Consider the following 13,058-nt stretch of genomic DNA (forward strand, 5'->3'; position numbering starts at 1 on the left):
CCACTTGTTTGCCAATCTAGTTTGGCCTATTTTCTCTTTCAAGCTAGCCACCTAGTGCAAGAAATAAGGATAAATTTTTTTAACTAATAATGAATTTTATGGTACATAAAAAATACATCCCATTGGACGAAAAACAAAAAGATTGATTGGTAAATTTTAAAAAATTGTACGAAAAGTAACAAGCAACTCCCAATATATTTGTTCATTATGCCCCACTTAGATTTAGATCTTATTTGACTTTTGTTTTTCAAGCCAGCCACCTTGTGAAAAACATAAGGGTTGTTTTTTTTGACTTGTAAGAAAATTCGTGGTTTATAAGGAGTACATTCATTAGATGACAAAAAAAGATTGATCAATAAATCTTAATAAATTGTACGAAAAGTATTACGCATTTGCTCTTTGTGCTTACTCTTTTGTCTATCTAGTTTGACCTTTTTTTTTTCTTCAAGTTAGTCACCTAGTGCAAGAAATAAAGGTTAATTTTTGTAACTTGTAATGAAATTCGTGGTAGATAAGAAATATATCCACTTAGACAAAAAAAAAGATTGATTAGTAAATTTTAAAAAATTGTACCAAAAGTAAACAACAACTTCCCACATATTTATTCATTGTGTCCTACTTAGATTGAGATATTTTTTTTCTAGTCAGCGACCTTGTGAAAAAAATAAGGTTGTTTTTATGACTTGTAAGTAAATGCGTGGTATATAAGAAGTACATCCATTTGATGACAAAAAATGATTGATCAGTAAATTTTAATAAATTGTAGGAAACGTATTACGCATTTGTTCTTTGTGCCCGCTTGTTTGTCTATCTAGTTTGTCCCTTTTCTTTATTCAAGTCAGCCACCTAGTGCAAGAAATAAGGGTTAATTTTTGTAACTAATAATAAAATTCGTGGTACATAAGAAAGACATCCCATTGGACGAAAAAAAAAGATTGATTAGTAAATTTTAAGAAATTGTACGAAAAGTAACAAGCAACTTCCCACATATTTGTTCATTATGTCCCACTTAGATTGAGATTTTATTTGACTTTTTTTTTTCAAACCAGCCACCTTGTGAAAAACATAAGGGTGTTTTTTGTGACTTGTAAGCAAATTCGTGCTTCATAAAAAGTACATCCATTGGATGACAAAAAAGATTGGTCAATAAATTTTAATAAATTGTACGAAAAGTAATACATTTGTTATCTGTGCCTCACTTATTTGCCTATCTAGTTTGCCCTATTTTTTTCTTCAAGGCATTCACCTATGCAAGAAATAAGGGTTGATTTTTGTAACTTATAATGAAATTTGTGGTATTTAAGAAGTACATCCACTTAGAACGAAAACAAAAAAGATTGTTTAGTAAATTTTAAAAAATTGTACGAAAAGTAACAAGCAACTCTCCACATATTTGTTCATTGTGTCCCACTTAGATGGAGATCTTGATTGACTTTTTTTTTTCTAGTCAGCTAGCTTGTGCAAAAAGTAAGGGTTGTTTTTGTGACTTGTTAGTAAATGCGTGTTACATAAGAAGTATATCCATTTGATGACAAAAAAAGATTGATAAATAAATTTTTAAAAATTTGATGAAAAATATTACGCAGTTCCTCACTAATGTGTTCTTTGTGCCCTACTTATTTGCCTATCTAGTTTGACCTATTTTCTTTCTTAAAGTCAGTCTACCTAGTGCTACCGATCAAGATTGATTTTGTTAACTTATAGTAAAATTTGTGACACATAAAATATAACTAGTGAGATCTTATTTGAGTTTTTTGTTTTTCAAACCAACTATCTTACGAAAAAAAATAGTTTTTTTTTTTTTTAACTTGTAAGCAAACTCATGACGGTAATACTTAAAAAATTAGATAAACATTTTTTATTTCATTACTATTAAAATGTTAAGTTAATCAATTATTAATATATGTATATATATATATAATACAATATAATAAATTACAAAAATAAATCAAGCTAACCATTTTTAACTCAACCATTTCTAGTTCAACTAATAACGAGCTTTGACTCACTTCGACAACCGATTGGGGACTGGCTGCTCCATGATCGAACCAAGTTTACTTTAATTTAATAAAAAAAAAAAAACTACTACATAGTCAAAAAGGTGTTGGAAAAGTTTCTTTGAGCAGCGCGAAGCTTGGAGCAGCGGTTCTCATGGCGGTTCCACCATCGGAAACCGAATCCACGGAAAACACAAGATTTCTTTCACAATTTTATTCTCATTATCTTCGAAACCGAATCCACGCTCTCTATCCCTTCTTCCCCAAAAACTTTTTCTCCATTTTCGCTATCCCCTTCAGATCAACCCCGCGTCGGGAATGTCTTCCTCTTCCGCTACCCTCCTCTTCGTTCGACTCTCCCCTGTACGCTCATTTTCCTTTTCACTTCTACAAAATCAATCATTAATCGATGAATATTCTTTCGTCTTTAAATATCATTCTCATTTTATTCTCAGCTCTCTTTCTATTTCTACGTGGATAGAACGAATGCTTATTAGGGTTTTTGATGTTTGGTGCTGTGTTCCCTTGCAGGCTCATTACCAAGAGATCGAGAGTGCATGGTATTGTGGAGGGTATATTGGAGCGTGTTTTGATGAATTTGCATAGCGTTCAAAAGAATCTCCAGTTCTGGCAGTTCAGAGCTAAGGTTCTGTCTTTAAATATCTTGTCATTTTGGCTTTTTAATGTGTATTGTAAAAAATTTCTTAAAAAAATTAAGAAGAAAAAGGAATCTAAACAAGTTACTACATATGCCAATTTTAACTAATGTATAGATTGAAAATAAGCTTACTTATAAACTAACTTTAACTTGTAATGAAACAGTTCATTTTTCTTTTTTAGTTTTATTTTTTACAGGTATTCATGAAAAAATTATCCAAACATGTCTTTAGCTCAAGCTGTGTCCATTCTGGAAATAGCTATATTGCTTATTTGTTTAAAATTTCAGAGGTCAGATTCCGAGAAGGCACGTTTCATGATTTTTGAGAGGGGTCCAAGGGCTTTTGTTGATGAAACAATCAAGTTGTTGCGTGGATTCACTGCTCAGGATTCGTCTTCACGGAGTCTGTGCCAATCTGCGTCTGATTTTATTGACGAGAGAGTAGCTGTTTTGAGTAGCTTAAGATATTCACTTGCCACATTTTTAGCTCAGGTTTGCTTTGTCTGATTTATTGTCTCCTAATGTTTGAATTACAATAGTCTTTCATGACTAGAATGAATATAATTTACTTGTTGTCAAGCTCGCTTAATAGTGGATACTTTTATGTTGCTGCATGATTCTGTCACATTGGAGTTATTAATCTTCATATTTGTAGAAGAGAAAGTTTGCAATGACTGAATGATTATGAAGGTGATGCTGTATCTTTCGTGTTTTTGTAGCAGCTGCTGCTTTTTACTGAATTGGGTTAGTTTTGTTTTTGGGCACTTCCCCTACCTTTTCCTGGCTGTGGCACTGTTATTGATGTCTTTAGGGGAACTTTTATATAGGCCTTGGGAGGGATTATGAGGATAGGTTTCACAGGATAGTTCAGTGAGGATATAAACAAATTGTTTACATGTAGATTTGGGACTCAGTTCCTCTGGCAACCCATGAAACACTTTTGAATTCACCTATAGAAATAGAAAATTATAAATATGAAGAATTGCTCTATCAACTTCACTTTGTTAAAGGCCAATATGCTATCAATTCTCTGATATTACTTCAAATTTGAAACTTCGTGCTCAGGTTTATATGGAAGTTGACAAAGTTGGAGAGGATTTAGTGGCAAATCCAGAGACAGAGCTGCCATCGTTGTTAGTTACAATTAGTGATTTGTTTTCTACAATAGAAGCTTCAATTGGGCATCTACATGCAGTGCGTGAGGTATATATAGATAAAGTTGTGCATTTTGGCCTTTTTCCCTCTGTTTTTATGTTACTCTTAACCCTTATTACTATGAGCCGTGATTTTTTAATGCAAAACTGGAGCGTGTTTGCAGCTTAACATTGCTAAAAAGTTTACCTTATGTGCATATTCAGAGTGATTCTTCTGTTGACGGGACCTATTCAATCCCTCTGCTATTTGAGAAGGTGCCAAAAATACATCAGGAAGGATCTCAGTGGACAGAATGTGAAATAAGAAATGCTATCAATTCAATTTATCAAAATTTAGACAAGCTGGACGCATACATATCTCTTCTTGTAAGATCTTCTATCTTAATTATTCAACTTCCCGCAGCTCACTGTATTAGCACTAGCATTTTTCTTTTGATTTTCTGGTGAGCAGTATCGTAGCACTGCTTCTGTGCCTTACTGTTCAGCATTCTTTTTTATTTTCTAACAAAAAATTACGAAGTTCTGTGTAAAAATAGATTTGTTAATACTTTTTAATTTATATACTTCTATAAACAAAGTCTAACCACAGAGATGACTTTTTTTTTGTTTGTTCAGAATTCTAATAATTGAATAGATACACTTTTTTTCACAAACTGAATATCAACTTATTCTTAGTTCTAAACAGTAACTTGAAAATATGAAATATTAAACAACAATATTTTTTAACCTTCCTGAAAATAAGGTTTCAACCATAATCATGATATTAACACTTTGCTTGCTATTATGTGTTAGAAAGAGTCATTTCTGTTTGCTATTTGGCAATAGTTCCTTCATGATTAAATGAATAGGTAGCTGTAATGATCATTGGCTAAGGGGATTAGTTTCACCCAAAGGATATGTTGATTCATGGGGCATGTGTACTCTATTCATTTAGAAAACCATTTTTATATGAAAATGAGAGAAGTAAACAGTAGCCATACTATCATGGGGTCCGTTAAAATTAATGGATTACCTAACGTTCTCTTGTTACAATGTACTGTGATCCCCTTTGCTTTGGTTGGTAACGGAAGAGTAAACCCTTCCATTAGACAACTGTTGCATTGGTACTTGTTATTATATCTTAAACATTTTAGGTGTCTCTTATGTTATTTTCTATATTTTAACAATCCGTTGGACTTTGTCAATGCAACAATGCCTATTAGAAGTGGACAAAATTATCTTGACTGGAGTCAATTACAAGGGCTTCTATTTTTTTTACCATTTATGTTGGATTTAGTCATCCATGGAGGTTCTGAAATTGAACAATTGATAAACTTTTTTTATAATACTTATGCATTTCTAGTCTCAGTAGGTTTATGTTGATTGGGCTGTTGTGTAACATTGATAAAATTTTAAATTGCAATTTAATGGTTGTGATATGTTTCAGGTCTTCAAACATAGAAAGCCGACGAAAATTACTCAATATTGGATCCACTATACATGTGGTGCAGTTGGTCTGTCAGTATGCTCGATTTGGCTCTTACGGCATAGTAGATTGGTGGGGAGTTCTGATCTTGATAATTGGATTCAGGAAGCTAAGAACTCAACAATTGGCTTTTTTAAGAATCATGTAGAGCAACCGGTACATCTCTTCTTGATGATTTACTAGGGCTTCGTTATTCTTTCCTATTTTTTCGTCTTCAATAAAGGAGACTTGAACTTAACATTTCCTTATGAGATAGGAGCTGTAGTAAGCATTATAAAATTTGCTTAACCTCATTTCCCATTAAAATCTCAATGTATTGCTAATTAGAATTAACTTTGTAGCCTTCCTAAAAGTCTGTTTTCCGTGAGCAATGGACAAAATTCTTTTCCTTGAGTCTTTTCCCTCTTCATTCCTATCTTGATTTCTGTTGAAAAGTTGACCAAACTGATTGAGGTTTACAATTGATGTAGAATGGAAGCATGAAATAAGGTTTAATATTGTCTAGTAGCTGATCTAAAGTGTATTTATGCAGGCAAGGTTGGATTCCAGTATAAAAAAGATGGAAGCCCTTAGAATATTGTAAAGCTAGAAAGAGTGTTGTTTCATATTTTTAAGTTAAGCCTAGCCCTAGAATTATTTTATTTAGGATTAAATATGTTTTTGGTCCCTCAAGTTTCAGCGAAATTTGGAATTAGTCCCTCATCAAAACTTTTAACCAATTTAGTCTTTCATCTTTCAAAATGCGTGAATTTAGTCCTTTTAACCAAATTTTGTTAAGTTTATCTGACGTTTCAAGCACATTTTATGATAGTATTTAAATTATTTACACTGTTTGACACATTTTTGTTTTAATGTTAACTTAAATATTATCATGAAATGCGCTTGAAACGTCACATAAACTTAACAAAATTTGGTTAAAAGGACTAAATTCAGGCATTGTGAAAGATGAAGGACTAAATTGGTATAAAGTTTTGATGAGGGACTAATTCCAAAATTCACTGAAACTTGAGGACCAAAAACATATTTAACCCTTTTATTTAATATCCCATTAGTACTCATTGTACTTTGATTAGGCTGAACCCACAGTTGAAACTACATAAAATCTTTAAAATGATCCCTATAAAAATTACTGTTGAGATTTGAGCCTCTTCTTTGTCACTGTCCCACATCTTTGTATATATGCTGATGCAATTAATTTTCAGATTTTATCCATTAGGGATGAACTTTTTGAGACATTCAGGAAGAGACATCAAGGTATTATGGAGCTTGAAGAGGTGCAATTAACTTCTAACTCATTACACAGGTTTGGTTTTTAAATATGTTGCCCTCCTTTTTCTTTAATATTAAACCTGTATAGGACCTTTAGTTTTACAAATAAAACGAAATCATAATATGCTTATTTTAAATTTAATTTTGTAAATAAAATATCAAGTAAACACCAATCTATGTGAAGTAATTTTAAAACTTTTGGAGATTCAGAAGAACCCTTCCTTTCAAAAACCCACTATTCAATTAGTTGTTGTTATTAGACAGTATAGACTTGTATGGAAAAGCTTCTTGTGAATCATGGAGGTTTGCTTCTGGTATATGTAATTACGTGTGTGCATGGTATTATTCATTCATAATAGAATATGCATGTATGCAAGTTGGTGAACTGTGTTGGGTATGTGTGATTAGGGTTGTTCAAAATTGAATTGTTAAAAAAAAAAATACTAAACTTTTTAAAAGAAAACTAAACTGAATTGGTTATATTAGTTTAGTTTTTGAAAAACTGAATTGTTCCTAAATAGAATTGTTTGGACTAAACTGGACTATGACTTATGAGATTGCAAAATATACTCTAAAATAAGATGCTCATTGGTAATAATTCAAACAATTTAAATAGTTCTACCAATTCAAAAGCAATTTAGGGTAGTTCAATTTGGTTCAGTTCACTCAAAACATGATGCAGTTTATTTCAGTTCTTTTAAACCATTATACAATTAATTTTAGTTCTGTTGAACCACTTTTAAAGTTTAATTCAGTTTCAGAATAGTGCAGTTTAATTCATGTATATTTTTCCAGCCTGTGTTATGATGCCTGTGAAGGAATGTTTGTAGGATTATGGGTGGGGTAACTGCTTGTGAAACTGTTGGGACCTTGCAAATTTTAATGAGTTGTGTTGAGTCTCTTCTGTGGCTTGAATTAGAACTGATTATATTTGTAGAAGATTTAATTGGAATAGAAATAAATAAATAAATATATATATATATATATATATATATATATATATACCAGCTAATGAAAGTTATGCAACAAATGTAGAATGCGTGTAATATTCACGATTCAGTGTAGTCCAGTTATCTACCATGATATTTTACTATATTCTGTAGCATCCTTTTGTACCATAGGTAGAAATATAATCCTCTTATACCACCTAAATCTCCATCTGAAGAATATGGATTTATTTGCAACGAGATAAAACATGTTCAACAGTTATGATATATTAGAGATAGCTATCCTTTGGGCTATCAATTATTTAATTTTTTTATGACTACCTGGAATTGCATTTCGTCATATTCATTGATATTAAATTTGACTTGCAATAGTAATGTACTCGATACTGAAAGCATGCTAGCTGTATGGATGATTGGATATTGCTTTCTTAGTAACTATTTCTAAAAAATTTCCGTGCAGGATGTTGTTGGCATTCAGTGAACAGGCAAAGGGTCAGAATATCCCAGCGAATGCTTCAGACCAGGAAATGCTTGAGATAGTCATGGATAGGTGAGTTGGGATATCTCTAGCTATGCTGGTCCAATGGTAGTAAGTTGCTTCTCTAATTGAGTTTGAAGTAGATACATAGATTTACTTGTAAGCAATTTTTTATGATATTATTCCTACAGGGTTCATCCTGGATGTTCATATAAAATATTTTCAATTTATATTGATTGACTATATTTTAAACTTTACAGAATTAAACTTGGATTTTGATGGAACCAATGGACAATTACAAACAGAAAGTGAATTTTATATGTAGTAGTCCTCTCCATATCATGTAATAGGAAGAAATGTTGAATTTAAATTAGAATCCTTATTAGTAAAGTTCTTGGTATAACTTCATTTCTTGTAACATTGATGTTTATCATGTGCTAAGATCTAATTTTCCAAGTATAAATGCAGGTATGAGAAGGAACTCATGCATCCTATTCAAAACCTTCTGAATGGAGAGTTGGTTCGCGCTATACTTATTCAGGTACTGTAATTCGTACGTTATATGCTACATCTGTTTAAGGTTTTAACATAATTCTTCAATATTCCAGGTTCAGAAGCTCAAGCTGGATACCGAGACGTGAGTTTATTTGAATCTACAAATTCAAGTAAATATTCACATTGTTTTAATTCCTTAATATAATATTTTGGTTAGGGCAATGCTAGAGCTGAACCAGATTCTACGGGCAAATGAAATCAACTTCGCCGTTTTGACCGCTTTACCTGCATTCTTTCTGTCTCTTTTACTAATCATGGTAGTACGTGCATGGTTCAAACAGGTATTTTCCCTTTTTAATTTGCACAAAATTATGACGATAATGCTGATAGGAATCCAAATATAATACTACAGTTCTTGCATACCCTAAAGAAAACTTGTATGAATGAGTTGGAGCGTGGATCTTGTTTGGAGTGACACATTTTTAGTGTATGGTTGGGATACTGTTAGAATTTTAGTCCCTGTAAAAATTTAATTACACATTGTGCAATTTTGGTCCCTTACAATTTTAAGAATATGCAATTTCGGGCTCTATAAAAACTTAACTGTGCATTTGGTCATTCAGTTTTCTTTATTCATTAGCATTGATAAAGAAGTTTGTATAAATTAGGATACCAAAGCTGAGGGAAGAGGTAGAGTGGCTCGCATTCAGAGGAGGTTACTTGTTGCTGAGATTAAGAAAAGGATTGTGCGGTACCAACATTATGTTGAGCAAGGGCGGGTAAGAAGCTTCCTGATTCTTGTACATACATGTGACTATAGTTCTTCCTGAATAGAAGTTTCACGTCATTTGTACATACACATACGACTCTTGATTTTATTTAGCCCTCGCTAAATGAAGTTTCAACTCTCTCCACTCACACACACACATTATGGAGACGGGATTCACCTAGGCAGAGTAAGTCTAGAATACTCATGATACAGTATATGAAAGATGTTCTTCACTGTGCAATTTTTTCTCCACAGAAAACGTCTTCATTTTAGTAGTTTGAGATACGAATGGGGTTCACGAACTTCATTTTCTGCTCGTTTAGCAAAACACCATAATATTTCTCCCATCATGACACGTTCTAACATGAAATTTATGACAGAAATTTGGGAATATGTTCCAATTATGTTTAATGGTTTAAAATTAGTTTTATCAAAATCAATTCTATTTAACTTTATAACAAAGGAATTCTTAGTTAATTTGAACGTGATGGATAAAAGAAAGATAGAAAAGTTGACGTTACATGTTATCTACAGGAGAGAGATGCACAATGTATGTTTGGATTGGCACTCTATAGCCTGAACCGCCTATATCACTCTGTCAAATGGCACGCAGAAGCTTCTGGAGAGTGGGAGAGGTTAGTGGCACTCTTTATGTCAAGTCACTTTCTGTTTATCAGACTTATATTTATGATTTGAAATACGTGAAAAGGGTGTGAATTCTATGATTGTTAAAATTGGTAAATCAATTATATTATGAACAGTTTGCGTGAGGATATAGTAGATTTGGCAGCCCCTGGACTGCAAACTTCCGACAAGCTCTCTGTGATATCACACATGGTTACATATGACTGTTTGCTTCCAAGTCAGAGCCGCCGGTAGCGTATTTTAGTATACTGTTTTTTTCTTAATTCTTTCAATGATGCTTCTCTGGCTACTTTGAAATCCAATTTTGTTTTGGGTGTATGCATATCTACCTCATGCGTGGTGACATTTTATCGCCATAGTATGATAAAAGATTTTGACAAATTTAACTATTGAATACAAATCATGTTTTGAATGGATGATAAATGTTCATTAAATAAGCCAGAAGTCTCCAAGTTCGTTCGAAGGGAGTGAAATACTGAAACATGATTTTGGGGTTACCCGCTTTAAAATTGTGTTTTTCGATTAAATTTCTCTGTTTAGTCACACTAGATGAATTTTGTGATGATGTCGATGAATGTTTTAATGTGAAAAACTTAGAAATATTAATGTATCTCAAAAAATAAAAATTATAAATCTATGTAAACGGTTAGTTTGTGTAAACATTGAATCTTTTATTTTTATAAATTTAATTAGTGAAATATTGTCTAATAACATGGTATAGATTAATTGATTCAATTGGCATTAATTAACCTTATCAAAACAGTCGGCTTTTTTTTCTAGGAATGTGCAACATTTTTTCTAAAGAAACTAATTAATTATAATATAATATGGGTCGTTGTCATCCTGCATACTTATTCTATATACATTAATATTATACCATAAATAATCTTAAAATAATTTTGTGTCAGTGAGTATAAATTTTATTAATTTAAAAATTAGAATATTAATATACAAATAAATTTAGATTATTAAATATGCAAAAATTAAAATATTAAAATTCAAAATTCAAAAGTATTATACATTTTTTAAAATTATTATCAAAATTGAGAATAAGAAAATGATACATAATCTGACATTGTTGCAATCATTGTTACATGATATTGACACATGAAAAACTTTTAAATTAAAAACATTTAAAAGAAAATTTAAAAATCATATCTTTCTAACACTCTTAGTACAATATTAAAAAGATGATTAGATTGCATCAAATCTTTTAAAATAGAGATGAAATTAAGATAAATAAACTACAAACATAATTTGACGTTATATTTTATTTTTTAAAAAATTAGAACTTTGCGACACAAATTGAGGAAGTTCACAACTAACCTAAAAATGAGTTTTTTTAAGGCTTATAATATTTAATATGAAAAAGTTGGACTTAATTTTCAAATGATAATGCAATTTATTTTATTTTATTTTAAGTCTGTGAGTAACCCACATAAATGCCATGACATAATAGACAATATTTTTATTATTAGGAATTTAGAAATTAACTCAAACCAAGTCATATAGCAATAATGTGTTCACCTAAATTAGTTGACTAAATTAAAAATTGAAATTTATAATTTGATATTGTACGGTATATCTAGAACTAAAAGTAAAGTTTCGTTCAAAATTAAATGGAGCTAAAGTAAACTATAAATTAGCTGTATTTAAATGAAATAAAATAAATAAATAGAATATGATACTGTAGGAAAAATTCACTCCATTGATGGTTTATTTGGATAATATTTTCAAAACTTTTATAGAAAACATAAAAAAATAAACAATATAAGCTAAATTAGTTCGTACAAGCTTATTTATATGGTAAGTTAAATTATTTCATTTTAGTTTCTTTTAAAATCATTTTAATTTATACATAATATTAATTTAACATGTAAATAAATGTATTTCATTTTTAAGGAGTGTGTTTAAAGTTTTCATTTCTGTTATAAGCTCTTAAAATATGTTATGTTTATATAAAATATGGTCAAATATGTTAATTTGTTTTTTTAAATTGATATTAGTTTTTAATTAAAATTTTTGATCCAATTTAGTCTAAAATTTTACAAATATGTGAATTTAACTTTTTAACTAAATTTTATTAAATTTATTTATTTTTCAAAAGTGTTTTACGATAATCCTATAAATATAACACTGAATTAACTTTTAATAATTAATCATTTTTCATTTGTGCTACATAGTTATTATTTTTTTATGTGTAATATTTTTAGATAACTGAAACAGAAACACTACATATACAACATAAAATCAAAAACTATTGAATTTCTCCCTGTATGTATTATCCTTAGAGATGGCAAATAAACCCGTCCCCGTGAGTATTGCCCGAACCCGTCCCCGTTTTGACGGAGAATCCCCGCATTGACTGGGTATGGGTATGGGTATGGGGAATCCCCGACTTTTTCAGTTGGGTATGGGGATGGGTATGGGGATGTACATATACCCGCCATAATACCCGTCCCCGCCATATCTCCATTCTTGTTTAAATTATTAAAATATTCACAATTAATCAAGTAACTCATATATATATATATATATATATATATATATATATATATATATATATATATATATATATATATATATATATATATATATATATATATATATATATATATATATATTTTCTTTTAATTATTTCATTTGTCATGAAACTCATTCTCATCTCCAATATATTTTTTATCTTATCATAACCTTTATGTAATTATGTTAAAATGATGTATGTTAATAAAAAAAAATATTATGCCTCACATTTGAATATTTATATTATTTTTAATATTTTTATTTATTATAAATTTTCCTTTCGCATGAGAATATTTATACTCTCAATTTAAGGTAATATAAAAAAATTCTTTACTTATTATTATTATTATTATTATTAATTTTTGTTTAATTTGAAGAACTCTTTTGTTTCATTAAAATAATTTTCGTTATTTTTCAACCATTAAGTATATATGTTGATATTTGAAAATTTTTCTTAGTTCTCTAAGATATTTTTCGTCTTATCATACCTTAGTTATACATTTGATTTCCTTTGTGTGATTTTTTTCGATGGTCTCTCAAATTATTTCTAAAACACACATTTGTTAGTTTTTTAATATTTTTATTTATTGTTTTTATTTTTATCATGTAGAATAATATTTCGATATATTCTATCTAATTATTTTTTATTTTATAACTC

The 13,058-nt window shown here is 30.1% G+C and overlaps 1 protein-coding gene across 1 annotated transcript; it reads left to right on the forward strand.

The window, feature by feature from the left end:
- The first annotated feature begins 2,087 nt into the window (after positions 1-2,087).
- Positions 2,088-10,314, forward strand: LOC114193196 (protein DGS1, mitochondrial). The gene is made up of 14 exons (XM_028082915.1): positions 2,088-2,360; positions 2,529-2,643; positions 2,944-3,147; positions 3,721-3,858; positions 4,014-4,175; positions 5,236-5,430; positions 6,477-6,577; positions 7,951-8,040; positions 8,437-8,509; positions 8,577-8,605; positions 8,681-8,804; positions 9,132-9,242; positions 9,767-9,867; positions 9,994-10,314. The coding sequence occupies exons 1-14, from the start codon at positions 2,152-2,154 to the stop codon at positions 10,109-10,111; spliced, it is 1,770 nt and encodes a 589-aa protein (XP_027938716.1). The 5' UTR covers positions 2,088-2,151; the 3' UTR covers positions 10,112-10,314.
- The last annotated feature ends 2,744 nt before the right edge of the window (positions 10,315-13,058 follow it).

Source organism: Vigna unguiculata, chromosome 8, assembly GCF_004118075.2.
Source record: "Vigna unguiculata cultivar IT97K-499-35 chromosome 8, ASM411807v1, whole genome shotgun sequence".
Lineage (NCBI taxonomy): Eukaryota > Viridiplantae > Streptophyta > Magnoliopsida > Fabales > Fabaceae > Vigna > Vigna unguiculata.

Excerpts from the sequence above, each read along its gene's own strand:
- LOC114193196 (XM_028082915.1), top strand. The coding sequence starts at position 2,152 with ATGGCGGTTCCACCATCGGAAACCGAATCCACGGAAAACACAAGATTT. Across the intron at positions 5,431-6,476 it reads AGAATCATGTAGAGCAACCG|ATTTTATCCATTAGGGATGA; the intron begins GTACATCTCTTC and ends ATTAATTTTCAG. Across the intron at positions 8,805-9,131 it reads TACGTGCATGGTTCAAACAG|GATACCAAAGCTGAGGGAAG; the intron begins GTATTTTCCCTT and ends TGTATAAATTAG.